The following is a 17,528-nucleotide window of genomic DNA, read 5'->3' as shown; positions in this document are numbered from 1 at the left end:
TATTCGTCCCGAAAACTGTAGGGTCAGAGGAATGGATTCGAATTGTATCCAGAATTTTATAATAAATAAGGATTGTACACAGTTCTGTGCTTTGTTAAGTGTGGCAGCCCTTTTCCTTCAGGCAGTCCATGATGTTAGGGTCGTAAAATAAGATGCATTAAAAAGCATATCATCATGATAACACTTTATACACTTGAGCTGGTTCTCTTTCAAGACAGCAATTAAGCTCGAGGCGTAACGAAGATCAATGGAGTTTAATATATGCTTTAAATGAGAAAGGGCGTTGAGTTTTTCCATAAGAGAGAACTGAAGACGATATCATACTGGATTTATCAAGCATCTTTTCTTGGTGAACCTTTTATCTATCCAGTAGCTCGACTTATCACTTCTTGCGACACTTTGCGTTTGGCACCTTTGTATCTGATGTCTGCCGATTCTTTCACGTTGTTATCTCCGTTGACATCTAACATGACATCTAACACTATTTATCGATTAAAAATAACTTAGATCTTAATGACCCGCCTATATAAATAGTAGACGTGCACTTAGCTCCGACAAGATGGTTTTCAGCCAATCGATCGACCCAAAAAAATCAGAAGAAAAAAAAATTCCAAACTAAACATAACAGGTTAAAAATAGGAACTGAAAGGAGGTCGAGGAGTTGAACTCGGGGCTACCGAAAAACAACTTCAGCTAGCGGCCGGCGCGGGAATTGAACGGAAGAAAGCCCGATTAAAAGTTTGGCGCCCTGACAACTTCACCACGCCGCCCCTGTTTGGTTCTCTTTACTTGACATAACATCCTTAAGGTACTTTCACTAATAGAAGTTGACGTAAGACCAATATTTGTAAGTAACTTACATCTAACCATCTCTTTTAGCGACAATATGGCGGTTAAGAAAACAAGGATCTTTCTCCTCTCGATCATATATCCAGTGATGATTGCAAAGCAGCCACTAAAATATGAAGGTATATATCAATATAATTGAAAATAGGAAAATAAAGCAGGCCATGGCTGGCCTCCATGTGTTTAGCTTATTTGCATGCATTTGGCACTTTGACAAAATTTTGCCAAATTTGTCACATTCATCAAAATCGTCAAATCCACCACCATGGCAGGCTTCCACGAGTTTAGCTTATTTGCATTTATTTGGGAATTTGGCGAAATCCTGCCAAAGTCGTCACCGTTATGACTGTGGCAAGATTTCCTCAATTTGCCAAATTCGCCATTGCCTGCATTTCTGGACATAAGTGTTCAACTGATGGACATACCATGGTCAACCATGGTTGATCATGGATGCCAACCATGGTTTGTCGATGGTGCAACCATGGTTTAACCATGGACGTTAAATGGCACAAGGCTGACCATGTTTGACCATGGTCAACCATGATAGCAAAAACATTCACAGACAGGGTTTTTCCAAAAAAAGAAATTGAAATACACACGGTACTCGGTCAACACTGACTGTGATGAAATAAACAATAATTTGGTTAAACGTCAAAATCACTGAGTCCTAAATAACTGTTGATACATCAACTGAACCCCAAAAAGCTGGTGCCGATCCGAGGACTAGAACATAATATCATCCCTAGAAACATACCATGAAAAACCATGGTCAACCATATCCCTAGTTTGATACATAAATATTACCATGAAAAACTATGGTCAAACATGTTATTAGTTTGATACACGTTTACCATGAAAAACCATGGTCAACCATGTTCTTAGTTTCATACCTTATTATAAACCATGAAAAACCATGTCCTTAGTTTGATACATACTATGTAAAACCATGGTCAATCATGTCCTTAGTTTGATCTATTTATAACATACCAATTTATTAATATTACATTGGTCAACCATGCAATGGCAAGGCAGAGCCTGTCAATGCTTCACTAGATTGGTACAGTTTAAAATCTGGAAGTTATTTATTTATCACAAGGACTATTAACCAATTTGCCTATCTTCCTTATTTGTATACATGTAGCTTGTTAAGGCACAAAAATGAGTCATTAGCTTGTGCACATGTATCAATCTGTTAAGAAAACATATTACTGCACAATCAACCACACTGCACACATGGAACTTTTGTCCTTCAATATGATATATTTTGTCAGCATCAAATGTTGATTGGCTAAAATAACTGAACAAAGGATGTTCTGATCTTTATGCCTGATCGTATAATCCTCATCTGTGATGATCAATAACAAGACTAATGCACTGCTTGCACATTACTACTATGCCTACTGTTTATGTGTCTTCAGTGCAAATGTATAATCAGCATATTCAACTATACTTGAACTTGCATGGTTAATCTCTGACTCTTCATTGGTTCTTAGACTTACAATAACAGTTATATTGTTATCACAATGTACCCACCAAGAGCAAAATGTCTACGAAAGCTGAATATTTTGTTGATGTCAGGTTTCTAATTTGTGGTAAAACGGCTATCAGGAACACCTACCAAAATGAACGTTTCTCGACTATCAATCAAGTATTGTCACAAATCACTGACAGAATAAGATAAGTACTGTGTTTCTGATGGATATCTTTCTTTTAACAATAAATCTTTCTGGTCACCAGAGATACCATTCTTACAAAATATTTCTCAAAACTTTCAGTGCAAGTGACATTGATTGACATTTATCAATCTACCCTGCAAGATTTCTTTATTGCTCATGTGATTTTACCCACTAAAAGTATTATTCACTTTGTACTGTTCATTTCTTTCTTTTTTTCTACGGTTTATTATTGACACGCATGATGGCATTCTACTGTGATTCTTGTTTTCTTGAAATTGATTTTTGCACTGCTTGACTTTTTTGTGTAATTTGAGGCCCAGTGACCTCCCTTGTGTACCTCTAAGACAATGCTCCTGAAAAGCTCCATCTTTGCAATATCTAATTTTGGCTTTGCAGCAGTTTTGGAGTTTGCAGCTTCGCCAGAAACTTAATGAGAAATGATTTCCTCTACTGTAAACAGCTTCCACAACAGGATATTTACAGTATTAAAAACAAGTGGAGTTTTTAATTGTCTACACTCCTTTTCTACTGAAGACGATTCCAACTGTGGCAGAGCTGCCAAATTAACATTGCCAGAGGTTCGTTTCAGTTTTTTAACTTGTTTTTTTCAAAGTTTGGATTTCTTTTGCCATGTCACTCATGGCTTCCTTTAGTGAGAACAATTCCTTGGAACAGTACTTGCAACATTTCTGTAAAAAAAAAAGTGAATTTAAGGTTACTTCAATGTCAACAGTCGCTCGTTTTACATTAGCTTGACATACACTAGAACCCCAGTAACTTGAACTCGGATGACTGGAACTCCCCCGCTAACTCGAACTGAGTCTCAATTCCCTTGAATTTGACCCAACTTTTAAGTCATTTTTACTCGGTTAACTGAAACTTGGATAACTCGAAACCCTGGTAACTCGAACTAAATTTTGTTTCCCTTGATCACAATTTATCCCGATAACTCGAACTTCTAGTTCTTACGAATTGCCATGGATGCCCATTGAAATATCCCATTATTTTTTCTTATCATGTGATTGAATTCTAACACTAGAACAAAGACTGGACGACGCTAAAGGGAACATAAATTGAGTGTATAAACTAAGTTACATTCACAGTATTGCATTGTTGTAAGAATGTATAATCGTTGTTACAAAATGTATTAGTTTCGCGTGAAATAAGTTTAATTTACACTTTATTGTATACCGAAGTGCTGGAAATCAATAAACTATTAATTATTAACTAGAAAATTGATATTTTACTCAACCCTGAGAACTCGAAACCCCGCAAACTCAAACAGTTTTTCGTTTCCCTTCAGAGTTCGAGTTACTGGGGTTCTACTGTACTACAAAAAAAGTGCTCGATTTTTAGTTGCAGAGTTGTCTTCTTGCATTCAATATTAGACTAAGTACCTTCTCATTACGTCCAGATTTCACTTAAATTCCCATTTCACAGTTCTTGCCTGTGCACATAATGTATTTTTTTTGCAAGGTAATATTTAATGATAGTTAAATGTACATGACTGTACAGTATTTCTGACAATATAATCTAACCAATTTCTTTGTTTGTTTTTGTCTTCTTTCCCCTTACAGTCTGTAGCTTGACTAATGTTATTAGAACTATATCTTAACTAGCAATTGATCAATTACAAGAAAACCAGCAACACTGACTTCAGGTATTGCCTGCCTCCAACATGGTGGAATGGCACAAGTCATGGGTTTAGTTTCTCTCAACACCTCAGAAAGTTTCTCTGTGCTTTCACTTCAAATGTTAAAGAAAACTACAACTACAACAACATAATTATAGACTCTAAGAGACCTCACCTTATACTTCCTACTTGAAGAGGGGCTAAGAATCCCTACACACAAAAAATAAGACAACTTGAAATAAGTGGTACAGTCATGCAAAAAGTAAAATATAAAGTATAATTTATTAAGTGTCCATAACAAGAAAAACTAGTTCTGATCACAAGGAGTAGAAGTGTTAGAAAATCACCTAAGTTTCCTAAAGTCTCAGATGTGTTAACATCATCATTAGTGCTTCTGTCGGATGAGATAACATGCTCCACTTTGTTTTCCTTTTGACTTTCACCTTCTAGGTAGAAAATAGTGATTTGATCATTATTTCTTTTTCACTAGAACCCAATTGTTGTCTTATTTGACAGTTATCTGTGTTACTCATACATTGTGATTTAAATATCCACAAGTGACATCAAGTAACACGATTGACTTCTTCCTGGTATTACTAAGAAAATGCAATTCACCTCTTGAAATTGCAAATACCTTGTAGCTAGAAAGAGGTTTGTAATCATTCATTACAGACTGTCCTCTGCAGGACTATTAAATTGAACAATAAATGCTATTTACTGATTTGCTACAAATGCAATTTCTGCAATTTAACATGTACATATTATTTATGTAACCATATGTAATAGCACCTTTCTTGTTTAATGGCCTAAAAGGAAAAACCTACAATGTTTGATTTTTTAATATTTGACGCTGTCTAATTGTCTAAATGTTAACATCAGCTTTAAACAAAGGATTTAGAACCTACCGACGGCTGCTTTGGATGTGGCTCTATCAGTCCGGTTATTACTCTTCTCTTTTTCTGCAGTGCGTTGTCTTTCCAAAATTGTCTTTGCCAAAACCTGTAACAAAAGTTTATCATTAAAAAGTAAATATGAAACATAACTATGTTCTCATTGCATTTCATTCCAAGAAGTGAATGAACAAGTTCAGTGATGTGTTGTCTGACTTTAATTCAATCTCTTTCTGAAGCAGCAAAAGAGAAAGTGAGGGAGCAGAGGCACTACATGTATGTACTTTAACTTAATTAAACCCTTGACTACAAAATAATGGTGTCTCAGACTTTGAAACTGTTACCTTCATGAATATAAACTTCTCTAAATCCTCACCTTTTCTGCCTCTGCTTTAGAAACAGTAGCCACAGTTTCCTAAAAAAATATATAACTATTAGTTAAAATATACAAAATAATATTATTAGCTATTAAAGCATTTAACTTCCTAGAGATGATGGAAATTTGGCAATTATTCACATATAGCTGTCTCTCAAAGTTATGATTAAGGTGGCTGCACACAGTTTGGGTGAGCTTGACAAGTTCATGTAATGATGCTAGCTAGTAAGCACGCGCTAAGGTAATGTGGTAAGCAAAATTTAATATGGCATCGAAAAAGCGATCCCTTAATTTCATATCAAATGGATCACAAAGTTGAGTTTTGTTCTTAAAATAATAAGTTTCTTATTTGTGAATCCCTTTTCTTTTATTAGCAAACAAAGAAAGTGAGTGGACGAAGAGCTAAGCCTTTTAGCACACTTTTTTTCTTTGCTGTAATAACCCAATTAAAAGCCACAATGCGGACATTTGACCAAAACATTGTGACTGGTTGTTTTTAGTGAATATAATTTGTTTCATTAGGAACTGTTCATTGGAATTTCATGAAATTTGACAAAACAGTAGTTCTCTAAAAGCATAACTTGTCTACAAACAAAAAACCCAATCTGACACAAAACATTAAAGTGCAAATCCAATTTTTTCAGGAGAACCCTCGGTCAAAATTATGTCAAAGCAGCATCACTATGTTGGTATTTTGTCAGTTTTTCTGGAGACAAAAAATGGAAAATATCTAATGGTCACATTTTCTAAAAACTGAGAAAACATATTATTTGTGGGCGGTTGTGCATTTGACAATGGTGATGATGCTGAAAGTCATGTTCTGGCTTTAATATCTGAAAGTTACCTTGAAGGTTATTCTTTAATTACCAAGTTAATGGTAATGCCTGTCAGTGAACAATAAAATATAATAATTTGACTAGTAAAGTAGGAATTTTGGCCAGAGTAGCCTTGCCTGAGTGATAAATTGAAATCTTACATTTCATTCAGTGAAAGTTGTCTGTGCCAAAAAAACTGCCTCATCATCAGGCACTGTTGCATTTGTCAGTAAAGGGTAAAGAAATGGATAACATGAGGATAATAAATATTGTACAGTGTAATTAACAAGTATCGAGCCTATACTCACTGCTTCAGATTCATCACTTTCACTGCCAGAATTGTAAGCTGTGGCTGCTTCAGCTTTCTTTGTTTCAGTCTTTTTGTCTGATGAACCAAAAAGACAGACAATTACATGTACAGTACACGTACAAGTCAAGAACCTCGTATAAGCATTTTTATCTTTCAGTTTAAAAACTGCTATTTTTATTGTCTGCTAAAGCCTCTGTATGTAGACAATGTAATACAGCAACTTGCCGTTCATGATGGCAAAAAAATTTCTGGAAGGAGTCGGCCATCTATTCAATGTCCAAGGAAGCAGAAAAGGATAACACAATAATTATTCATGAAAGGCTCTGCCCAAATAATGAATATATTCCATGTACAAAGCACTTTACATCTGTTACTGGTGCAATGCACATGACATTTTAACATGTGGAATCTACAAAAGTTTAAACATACCTTTCTTGACTGCTTCTTTGCTCCTGTTTTGGGTGTGACCGAATCTATTTTTCTTTTTTGAGCAGTCTTATGCAGAGTGGAATCTGTAATTTTGATTGAAATCAATAAAAGAGATCACCATGTTGTATATATATGAAAGTACATGTATGTAGAAAAACAGCGCTAATTGGGTACACTGTAAACGTAACATTGCAAATGAAACATAAACATTTTTTTTAAAGTACAGGCCTTGGATTTGTACACATGACATTAATGTATGACTACCATTAAAATAATCAAAGTAATCAGAAAGGAGGCAATGAACCTTGGAGGCCCCCAGATTATGATGTTTATCACCCTAACTGCGGGGTCCACCTCCACCTCCCAACCATTGTTATAGCATGGGGATTAGTTCATGCAAGATGAATTTAAAATGACATGCAAGAAATTATAATCTGTGCAATGTAATAATATAAGATAAAGGGGAAAGCTAAGGCTTGACAGAACACTGAGAGGACTTTCACACAATAAAATTACAACTAAGCAACTTATACAGCCATGATTGCCTCCAAGTCATGCAAATTTCTCGTAATGCAAGTACATGTAGATTGGATATGTTTTTCATTTTTATGCCGAAAATGGGTGGTTTATAACACACATGTAACCAGTATTTGAGGCAATGACTGGCTTAGGAAGACATTCAGCTGGGGAATATTGCATATAGCCCAATTCAGGTACATGCACACATAAGTCAGTATAATATTACAATCAGATACATCTTTACACATTCAAATTAATATTGTAATGACTAAGCTTCACCTGACATTGAATTTTCACTATGATTTTCCACTTGTATATCAGTGACAAAGTCATCACGGATTTCTTTGGCACTGAGACCCTCTTCACCCTCTTTGATGGCAGCTGTGAATCTTTCCATGGTTTCACAAAATCAGCCTCCCTCACTGAGTTTAAATATGATTTGTTGTCTGGAAAAAGGTTGAAGAAATATATTTAATAATAACACATCGTTTGCTGCAGATTACTCAATTTAGAAGCTGAGAACTATAACACTTCGGTTTATTTAATGAAATATTCAACTTCCTGCTGTCATTACTCTAGGACTCTGAATGCTGAATACATATGCAGATTACATTGCAATGAAGCTGGCACAGTCAACTGATAAAAATTGGTATCAGTCAGGTGATTTTTACTGACTGATGACAGAAATCAGCGAAAATCGATAAGTTAATTTGGTGTGTCAAATCTGTATTATCAATTTGTCATGATTTCATTGATGTATAACAGAATTTGAAGTGTGACATTGTTTTTTGGTATGAATCATATAATACAGCCCGGGGTAGTCAATCGATAATATCGATAATCGATAGCATTCGATAAAAATCGGTCGAATAATTTTTTTTCGAAATTCGATAAAAATCAATAAAAGATTTTGTTGTGAGTAATCGATAATTATCGATTTTTAAATCAGGGCTATCGATAAATGTTGAATTTATCGTTCCAATTTTCGAAACAAAAACACCAAAGAATATTAAAGAACTCGCAGAGACACTTATAACAACTTCCCTAGTCGTTAAACGATAAAAATTGCTTTATCTTTTCTACAAACTTTAAGTATTACTCAGGGTGTGTTGTATTTGAAATCCGATATGGATCCCAGGTTGATTGCTCCACTGTTTTATTTATTTGCTGATGTAACACAATCACACGCTCGTTGCTCTTTCACCTAGTCTTTAAAGGGAAAGATTTTCGTGATTTTTTAAGTAAAGATATGAACAAATCATCTAGACGCCCTCGGGCTCGTAATCTAAATTCTTCTTGTTCTCCATATTTCTTAGGTTAAAATGTGGTTTCAAAACCAACGGAACAAAGGAAAAAGAGAAAATTTAGATGACAACGTTGAAGCCGAGAAGCCGGAAAAAGAAAAATTATTTACGTTTGTAATCGAACCCGGTTAATTGAACAATAAAATCAGGAAGAAAATCGTAATGCAGTCTCTTTGGTCTCTTGTACTGTGTTTGTCAACAAATCATTTCATTGCCGCCTTTGAAATCTACACTTAATTCAAGAGTCACAGTCAAGCGCTCTCTCAACGGAAACAGCATAATTTTTATCGATTCAATAACAATCGATGAATCTGATACAATCGTTAACATTAACACTTCGTCGGCGTGTGAGTATTGAATTTTATTGATTGACCGATAAAGTCGATATCGTTTAAATCCAATTTATCGATAGATATCGATTTTATTGATTGACTACCCCGGGAATACAGCCGGCTGGGAATACAGGTAATTTCAATAATGCAACAAATGCTACTCAGTACCACTAAGTTTTAATATTTTGGCAACACTGGTCTCCTCTCCCCTTATCCAAATGGCATCGACTGCCCTGCCTTCTTCCATGTTGCCTGGAGCTGCTTCAATTTGGCTAGTTTTTATAACTTGCCAACAATCAGGTTTTGGGTCGTCCACCCAGCAAACAAGAGCAAATATTTGTGGTGCCATCACAGAATAACGTATTTAAAAAAAAGTTGAAAGACAAAATTAATAATTCGAACAGTTGGACTACTCAGTCAAGCCTAAGCCGAAATTGCAGAATCAGAATTTGAAGTCTGGACTCTGCTGGATCGTTGTCTCTAATGAAGCACAAATGGGTCATCTCGTATTTATAATAACCTTGAAATACTGATCGAAACATGCTTTGACATCATGATAAATCTCTGTACTCCAATGAAATTAAGACTTAAGGCTAGTCATACAACTAAATGTATGTACACTTTGGCGTGCTTAAATAAAGATATTATGTTTCGGGTAAAAAGCTAAAGATTGCGACAACTGTTGCGTTCAAGTAACATCGTGCTTGTACGTGCTTGAATGACTCGGCAATTTGCTAAATGGATGTATCACACCACAAATACGAAATGAAATGCATTACTTGCCTTTGCCTTCGGACAACGAACGAACGTTGGTTCCATTCATCTGAATCCCCGTCTCTTGCAAGAGTCAGGCCATCTCGAGGCTACATTAAACTGAACCTACCTGACGTTAAATAAAATATAACACAATATAACTCGACAAAAACTTTGCTTCCTAAGGCACAAGAAATGCTTTTCTTTTGTTTGTACTTCTCTGAAGAGGAATAATTCCATCAGAAGAAAACTGCAGAAACTGAACAGTTTTGTGACTTTTGTGAAAACCTCTGAAAATCGGGTAAGTATGTAACCCTAACACGGACCACTATATGAGACCCTACATAAAGTAGTTTATATAAGTGTAGCTGTCCGGACTACTATATGAGTGCCTACATCAATTAGTTACAACACAACAGTGCCTCGCTGAACGTAGTCTCTCATTGGCTAAACAGGTAGACGCTGTAGCAAGCGTAGCAAAGCATTTCATTGGTTCGAATACAACCCTACCGTCACACACACACGCGTGACATTTCTGGGCGGAAGTGTGTAAGTCTTCAATCTGGATGATTTATGGTTGCTCTTGTGTTGTGTGAAAAGTAAGTGTTCTAAATATGCTTATGAGTTTGTGTCTCTGTGTCATCTTGGCCTCGAAGATCTCTTACTAAGTAGTCATTGCCGCTAGAAGATCGGTTGAAATGAGATGAATGAAAACATCCGAATTATTTACTTGACCTCGAAACAAAGTGCAAACCCGTCCAAAAAAATACAGGGGAATGGTTTACTACTTAATTGAAAAGCACATGCAAAAATTCAGGCACTTCTGAAGGAAAAAAAAGTAACCCAAAAACGTCACTTAGCAATACGTCCCTCTTGCACCAAGCCATTCAATTGTTCTTCTTCTTTGATACTGGTACAGATTGACTATAGTCAACAGGAAACAGCACAGTTGCCACCTTTAGAAGATTTTGTACTCAGGATTACATCCCATTTTGTTGAAATAACAACTTACACCAAAGCAGATGGCAAGCTATCAGCCAACATTGGAGAAGTGCCACCATTAATTCCACCATGTCAACGTGCAAGTAAAGTATTGAATACCGAGGCCAGTAAAAACAGTGTATACTTAACAAAGAAGGAAAAACTCAATGATGTAGAAGGTAACAATAATTATTTATTTTCTTGCATGCATTACTTTCCTCCTATACGTCTATATATACTTTTGTATCAATCCAAATTATACCAAGGTTCTATGGCTCACTTTTAGATAAATATAATGTTATCTTATAACAAAAACATAAACTTGATCCAGGTATGTTTTGTGGAACTTTTGCAAAATCTGAGTTGACCCAAAATGTTTTGTGGAACAAACTGTTATGTTATTTGATTTCATAATTTAATTCATATGCATCTTGCCCAGGCAACTGTTCTAATCAAACATATTTAAATTCAGCATTGCCCAACTAGTTTATTTAATAAGTATTCTATAAATTCTCTCAAGGTTTATCTTGATCTTGACTGTATATTAATTAATTAATCAATTGGTAGTTAATATAATGGCTGTCATGTATTTATATCAACAGTCAATTAATCTTTTTTTAGGTGATCCTACAATGCTGCACCTCCTTTTGCAGCAAAAACATTTCCTTGTTGAAGAGATAAAAAATTTATCTGTGGAAAAACTCAAACAAGTTTGTGAAGAATGCTCAATATCGACTAAACAGAGATCAGCTGTAAGTTTTAATTACTGGAATTCCATGTATTTTTATTGCACTAAATAAATTGAAAATCAAGAGTGACTTGCCAAAGCAAAAGCATGCAAACTGTACTGACAAAATAACTTAATATACTTCCTTAGTGAGACCCCTGTTATCAAGATGATCTCTTAAGACAGATAGTAGGAGGAGTGTAGGGACGACAAATTCACACTAAAAATACCAAAAAATAAAATAAAAGCTATATCAATGATTCCCAAAAAACACACATCACTAACATCGTTGTGTGACAAAGTATAATTTACTTTTTTTTCTATTTTATTTGATGCAGGATTTTTTGTGAGGCAGGCTGCTTGCTCTTTATGCAAGTATCACTGTTGGAAACTCTCCATGCCATAAGTTCACCCATGTCGAAGGTCACTCAGGTGGCTTTTATCACCTTGTTTGTCCTCATTCTGTGAGTGTACACAATTTTGTTTCCTTATTTAAATTTCTTATAAGTTAACTCTTGTAAAGTAACAGTTCAGTCCATGATTTTCCAAAGTTAACATTTTGCACCTTGTTTGCTTAGAACAAAATTTGATTAACTTACTTAAAAATCAAAAAGAGAATATTCCACTACTGAAAAAGTCAATTTTAGAAGTAAGACCTACAGTTGAAGATGTATTAACACCATGGAATGATTAAAGTAAAAAATATCGTTTTTTTCAAAAATGTGACTTGGTATTAATTTCATCATGTTCTCACTGCTGCATACATTGTAACGTACATTATCACTTGTGAAAACTTATAAGGGGCCTTATAGGGGGCAACCATTTTTCTGGAGGGGGGGAGGGGGGTTGAAGAAAATTTTCTGCAAGTGCTTTTTGGAAGAAAAAAATGCATGCAGCACAAATATAAACAGTAATCCTTCAGAGCACTGAGAATGGAAAATTATCCCACACTTCCTTACCCACCAGGTAAGGTGACCAGATATCATCCACTACCCACCCCCATCAAGAGTTGTTCCTCAAGATTTCCTTTTTCTGTTATTACTTATATGTTAAGATGTGTCACTTATACTATTGCTTAGTTATTCATTCCTACAATGTGATTTTAATTTTAAATTTTTGTTTGCAGTGTACTGTTGCATCAAAATTCCTTCTTCTGCAAGAATCTGTCCGTGACGCTGCTGACTTGTACCTCAGCCTGAAATACCCCCCTCCTCTTTTAATCTGTGATACACCTTGTACTCTGGCACGTCACATTGATCAGAGGTGTCTGGATGTTGCAGAACAACTTTGGGATGACAATGTGGGGTGCTTTCAGAAGCCAGTAATAGGGAAGTCACCTATTAAAGTGAGTGCACTAGTTGATAATGTATACCCAATCCACCATTTAGTGAATTATTATTTTGAGCATGCATATTGTAGTCTAGCTTTTCAAAACAGATTGAGCACAGCCATGTAGTTACATAAATTTACAGGTAATGGGTTAAAACTGTAGTTGTATAATCCATCTTCTGTCCTTTTAGTGCAGATGATCATTTTTTAAATCACACCAGGGACTAAATGCAAACCATTCTTCAAGTTTTGTAAACAAACAGTACATTGTAGCTGATGAATTTACGTTGCTACATGCAAGTTTGTCTGTGGTGAGATTCTTTGTCCCATCCAGACTAAATATAATGATTATTTCACACAAGCCACCCCATAATGCAGCGTAAATCTGTTTAATGAGTGTATGTCATGCATGACCATGGATTGAGTCTCTCACAACGTCTTACTGAAAAAAGGCAATGTTCCAGGTGCAAAAGAGTTCTCTTGTCAACAAATATTGTTGGGAATATACATGACATTTCATTATATAAAGGCTTTAAACAGATTGCAAGAAGCGGGCCCTACAAACAAATTGCAGAAAGTATGGAATATTTGTTGTTGTTGACTACTGAGGGTACATTCATTATTGAGAGCAAGAAAAAATGAACCCAGTCAAAACAAGCCAAAAGATTCCAGCTAAAAGTTATGATTTATTTTGTTTTGAACCCTGGTAACATCAAGTTAATTTTTTCTTCCAGGTCAGTGTTCCAGAGTTAGTAAGCTCAACTTTTAAAACTAAGCTGGCACAGGTTGACCAAACATCCACATGGCAACATCCTACAACTGGCCAAAAGAGGAGGTATATTGCAGGTGATCGATTTCATGCTTCTGTAAACCCCCACAAGTCCGACTTGTGTGTGTATCATGACATCAACCTGTTGGAACAAAGTAATGGCATCAGAACCAGCTACCAAGAGAGTTCCAATCATATCAAGAACAGACGCCTCCAGAGCTCAACTGTTCAAAGCCTTTTTGTACATTTCCTGTATAATTACCTGATGGACTATTATGGAAATGAACAAATTGTTCAGAAGCAGATTAATGATATTAAATCTATGTTGGGACCCAACCAGGTGATCACCAGGGATAAGTTTCATCGTTTTGTGATAACCAAGTTAGTTTCTTAATTCCCTAGCCTTTTGTTGGCCTTGTTCTGGGCTAGTGGTTTGTCCATGTGGAGTAGTGATTCACTGTACTTACTAGCCCTCTGCCTAGCAGTCAAAAACGTTAGTGTTAAGTACTGCTATATTGCCATGACATTATTCATTTAATTAGGATTGCCGGGCATACACTGTAGAATGGTGTTTCCTCGAGTTAGATGGCACATTTATGGTGGTTCATGTGAACCCAGTTCGCTTTTTAGTGATATGGAGGTGAGGGCATAAGGCCTTTTTCAAGGTGGGGCCTATTTTGTGAGGGGATCATAATAGACCCCTATAGTCCTCTGGTTCATATTACTCAAGCTACATGTACTAGAAACTAGCTACAAAAAAATCCCAAGTTATCAAGTTGTAGTAAATTTCTTTTCCATGAAACTAATTATTTTAGGGGCTAGTAGAGTAGGAGGTTGTTATCACTAGCCCACCATGGTTTTACTAGTCCTGGGCTAGTGGACTTGTGTTAGTGTCGGGCACTGGTAGAACATTGATCCATATAGGAGGTGAACACTTTATATCATGTTGAACAATTCTTGGGAGAAATTAGGTGATCACAGATATCATTGTGGGGCATGATGCAATTTGTTATAGTGAACAAAATCTCTTTTAGGAAAGGCCGGGTACAAGTCAGACATCACAGATAGTCATACTACAGGCTTTCACCATGCTGAGAATAAGCATATTACCTCTCTACTTTGCCTTCTTGCAGGATTCACTGCAGTACCTTGAGGGAAAAAAGATATATAACATTATTAGGATAATTTTCAAAATCAATCTTTTTAAATATAAAGCTGTTTAATCACTATTAATATTTCTTTAAATTAGCGATTGAGAAATTAATGAACACAGTGTTCAAAGTTTAAATTTAGTGAATTTTGGCCAAAAATCATGATATCTCCCATCGATCTCCCATGATACTGCCCCTTTAATCAAAGTAATAATTGTAACAAAATTCTCAAACAATATGCCACTATCTGATACATCATTGTCATATTTTAAATGGAATGTTTATTATAGTATATACCTGTGGAAGGCCTGCTTGAGACATCCATAATTTAGCAGGTCACTATTCACTACCAATTCATACTGATTAAGGTCAGAGTTGGTGATGAGATATCTTTGCTCCAAGGCAGTAAGGAGCCTCTTTCCCTCGATTTGAATCTATATTGAGAAACCAATAAATTGCACTTACTGTAATTGCTCATTATATTCTTTTCAAAATCGCGGCCTCAGGTTCATTCTTTTAACCCCCAAAAAATTCGCAAATTTCGGCCTCAATATTCTTAAAATACAATTTCTTAGGGAGCAAAAGGAGTGTATGCAAGTTAACAACTAGAACTCAAGGGAGTCTGCAAGTCAGACATGTCCTAAAACATCTGCAAACCCAAACGTTAAAGGTAAAATATCAATTAGTAAAACCTAAGCTTATATATTGCTAAATCTTCAGAGAGACAGCATAATTTGTGTAATAAAATTTTATACATGATTTTCCAAATGAAATTGTCCAGTATAACTTCATTAACTATGGGACTACTGTCCTATGAATTGCGGACAACCTGCCGTATAGGTCTTCAAGGAGAAAAGAAAAACGGCAAAAAAAAAAAACACAGAAAAGAAAAACCTTCGCGAAATTCTGGTCAATCACCTCAGAAGAAAGGAGCCAGTAGCTTCCCTCTTGAAACCCGATGTACTCGGCCTCCTTAGATTTTCGCTGTCGCTCTTGTTCCGCATAGTCGTTCTTTAGGAATGAAATGTATGCTCCAATATCGGTTCCAGACACTTTATTTCCTAATAAAAACGTCTTCGGAGGCCCGCAAGCCATCCAGGAAACGTTGCTTGGAGTCGAAGGCGCCCACATTTAGCACTATATTTCTTTTAAAAAAAATAATAAAAGAGAAATACATTGTAATGTTTCACCAAAAAATAAAAACTTACCATCAATTTAAAGTGGTAGAAAATCGCAGGAAAGCGTCGCCCTTTTGTGCTTGCCAGCATTAAAGTCTGCCGACAGTCGCGATTGCGTTGTAAAGTTTTGCTTGACAATGTGCTAGAATTATTGGGTGATATACTTCGAATTCCCGAATAAAGTAAATGTGAAGAAAAAAATATATATCAATATCAAATACCTGGACATTAGATTATTAGAATGGTGAGTTTGACCACCATGCAGCAGAACACGTGTTAATTTAATACAATGCGGTATTCTTACCTTGACTCAAGATTCCCCCGATTCATGGTCGAACATACACAAACCCACTCTCCCGCATTTTTTCGCTTTGAATCTATCTCTCCGATAACTTTCAACGTAAAGTCCCCAAAGAGATTTCCAGAAGAAAAGTAGGTTTTTCCTTCTTGAGCAATGACTCGCTCCACGTCAGTCTCCCGGGTCTGAAAACCAAGGAACCAAATTCAGCTTTTAAACCTTTTAAGACTACAAAATGATGATCACATTAGCATTAACTGATAAAAAAGGGGGCTTAATGTACCTCAATTGTTTCTTGGCCCGACTCGCCCGACATATTCCGTGGAAAAAACGTGGAATTTTTTGGAGAAGACCACACATTAGCTGCACACAGCGGTGAATGCAAGGAAGCTTGTGACAACTCCGTCAATCAAAAATCGTACATGTATGAGTGACATCGGCTTGAAATGAAAAGGCTTTCTTAGGTATCTCAAGTATCTCAAAAGGAAGTTCTTTTTGCAGTAGATAAATGAACAAAAAGGTTGAACAAAAAAGGTTTCGAGTGGATAGCGCTTGATAACTTGCCATCTTGCCATAAAACATATACCTCTTGCGTTGTTATCAAGTAAAGCATTTCCTTGGGTAAAGTACCATACCTACGCGCTATGTAATTAAATGCGGTATGATAGAGGCCGGGAGGTCGGTATGGTGAAAAACTGTGACCGAGGGCTTAAAAATGCTACCCGAGGCCGAGGGCAGCATTTTCAAGCCCAAGGTCACAGTTTTTCACCATACGGACCCACCTTATAAAGCCGGAAAATAACAATCCAGTGGGCTTGCGCGCCGTCTAACAACGATTTGTAAAAATAGACAAAAGCAAGATGTATTAAAGAGCATACTTTTTTGGAACTACTTTATGTTTGCTGTATTTATTTCACTAATTAAGCTCTCCAAAATTGTTTTTGCGGTGTGAAATTTCGTGCGAAGTTTGAAGTTTTACTACAAAAACAATTTATGTCCGTCCTTGATAGCTTTCAAAATCAACTGAATCGGACTTTTCTACTTTAAATTGAATGGCAGAAAGTGAGAAAATTCGTTATGTGTATTCCAGAGAAATTCTCCTAAAAACAGCAACGACCAGAGAGGTAATTTACGGCGAGAGTAACACAGGGTTACGCACAATTACAGCGCCAAGCTACAAACAACCAAACAAACTTTCACAACTTCAAAACA

The 17,528-nt window shown here is 36.0% G+C and overlaps 3 protein-coding genes across 4 annotated transcripts; 1 reads left to right on the top strand and 2 right to left on the bottom strand.

The window, feature by feature from the left end:
* Nucleotides 1–2,351: 2,351 nt before the first annotated feature.
* Nucleotides 2,352–10,104, bottom strand: LOC146455452 (uncharacterized). 2 transcript variants are annotated; one of them, XM_085094290.1, is made up of 9 exons: nucleotides 9,914–10,104; nucleotides 7,774–7,940; nucleotides 6,976–7,058; nucleotides 6,545–6,621; nucleotides 5,422–5,460; nucleotides 5,061–5,154; nucleotides 4,503–4,601; nucleotides 4,331–4,365; nucleotides 2,352–3,211 (listed from the first exon to the last, which is right to left on the bottom strand). In XM_085094290.1, exons 2-7 carry the CDS (start codon nucleotides 7,889–7,891, stop codon nucleotides 4,512–4,514), a joined length of 501 nt encoding a protein of 166 aa, XP_084950416.1. In that variant the 5' UTR covers nucleotides 7,892–7,940; nucleotides 9,914–10,104; the 3' UTR covers nucleotides 2,352–3,211; nucleotides 4,331–4,365; nucleotides 4,503–4,511. The 2 variants fall into 2 exon arrangements, with proteins under 2 accessions (XP_084950416.1, XP_084950417.1); XM_085094291.1 differs by lacking the exon at nucleotides 4,503–4,601 and having other exon boundaries at nucleotides 9,914–10,102.
* LOC146455451 (HMG domain-containing protein 3-like) lies at nucleotides 8,622–15,609 on the top strand. The gene is made up of 6 exons (XM_085094313.1): nucleotides 8,622–8,666; nucleotides 10,110–10,184; nucleotides 10,803–11,043; nucleotides 11,486–11,616; nucleotides 12,718–12,936; nucleotides 13,655–15,609. Exons 1-6 carry the CDS (start codon nucleotides 8,622–8,624, stop codon nucleotides 14,081–14,083), a joined length of 1,140 nt encoding a protein of 379 aa, XP_084950439.1. The 3' UTR covers nucleotides 14,084–15,609.
* Nucleotides 15,610–15,768: 159 nt separating this feature from the next.
* LOC146455450 (uncharacterized) lies at nucleotides 15,769–16,984 on the bottom strand. Its single transcript, XM_085094298.1, has 3 exons — nucleotides 16,600–16,984; nucleotides 16,323–16,501; nucleotides 15,769–15,985 (listed from the first exon to the last, which is right to left on the bottom strand). Exons 1-3 carry the CDS (start codon nucleotides 16,630–16,632, stop codon nucleotides 15,895–15,897), a joined length of 303 nt encoding a protein of 100 aa, XP_084950424.1. The 5' UTR covers nucleotides 16,633–16,984; the 3' UTR covers nucleotides 15,769–15,894.
* Between the last annotated feature and the right edge of the window lie 544 nt (nucleotides 16,985–17,528).

Source organism: Pavona decussata, unplaced genomic scaffold, assembly GCF_977016875.1.
Source record: "Pavona decussata unplaced genomic scaffold, jaPavDecu1.1 SCAFFOLD_274, whole genome shotgun sequence".
Lineage (NCBI taxonomy): Eukaryota > Metazoa > Cnidaria > Anthozoa > Scleractinia > Agariciidae > Pavona > Pavona decussata.
This window is presented reverse-complemented; position numbering and strand designations above follow the sequence as displayed.

Excerpts from the sequence above, each read along its gene's own strand:
- LOC146455450 (XM_085094298.1), bottom strand. The coding sequence starts at position 16,632 with ATGTCGGGCGAGTCGGGCCAAGAAACAATTGAG. Across the intron at positions 16,502-16,599 it reads CGGGCCAAGAAACAATTGAG|ACCCGGGAGACTGACGTGGA; the intron begins GTACATTAAGCC and ends CTTGGTTTTCAG. Across the intron at positions 15,986-16,322 it reads CGGGGGAATCTTGAGTCAAG|AAATATAGTGCTAAATGTGG; the intron begins GTAAGAATACCG and ends TTTTTTTAAAAG.
- LOC146455452 (XM_085094290.1), bottom strand. The coding sequence starts at position 7,891 with ATGGAAAGATTCACAGCTGCCATCAAAGAGGGTGAAGAGGGTCTCAGT. Across the intron at positions 7,059-7,773 it reads TAGTGAAAATTCAATGTCAG|ATTCCACTCTGCATAAGACT; the intron begins GTGAAGCTTAGT and ends TCAAAATTACAG. Across the intron at positions 6,622-6,975 it reads CAAAGAAGCAGTCAAGAAAG|ACAAAAAGACTGAAACAAAG; the intron begins GTATGTTTAAAC and ends TTGGTTCATCAG.
- LOC146455451 (XM_085094313.1), top strand. The coding sequence starts at position 8,622 with ATGGATCCCAGGTTGATTGCTCCACTGTTTTATTTATTTGCTGAT. Across the intron at positions 8,667-10,109 it reads TGTTTTATTTATTTGCTGAT|AGGAATAATTCCATCAGAAG; the intron begins GTAACACAATCA and ends ACTTCTCTGAAG. Across the intron at positions 11,617-12,717 it reads CGACTAAACAGAGATCAGCT|TGTACTGTTGCATCAAAATT; the intron begins GTAAGTTTTAAT and ends TTTTGTTTGCAG.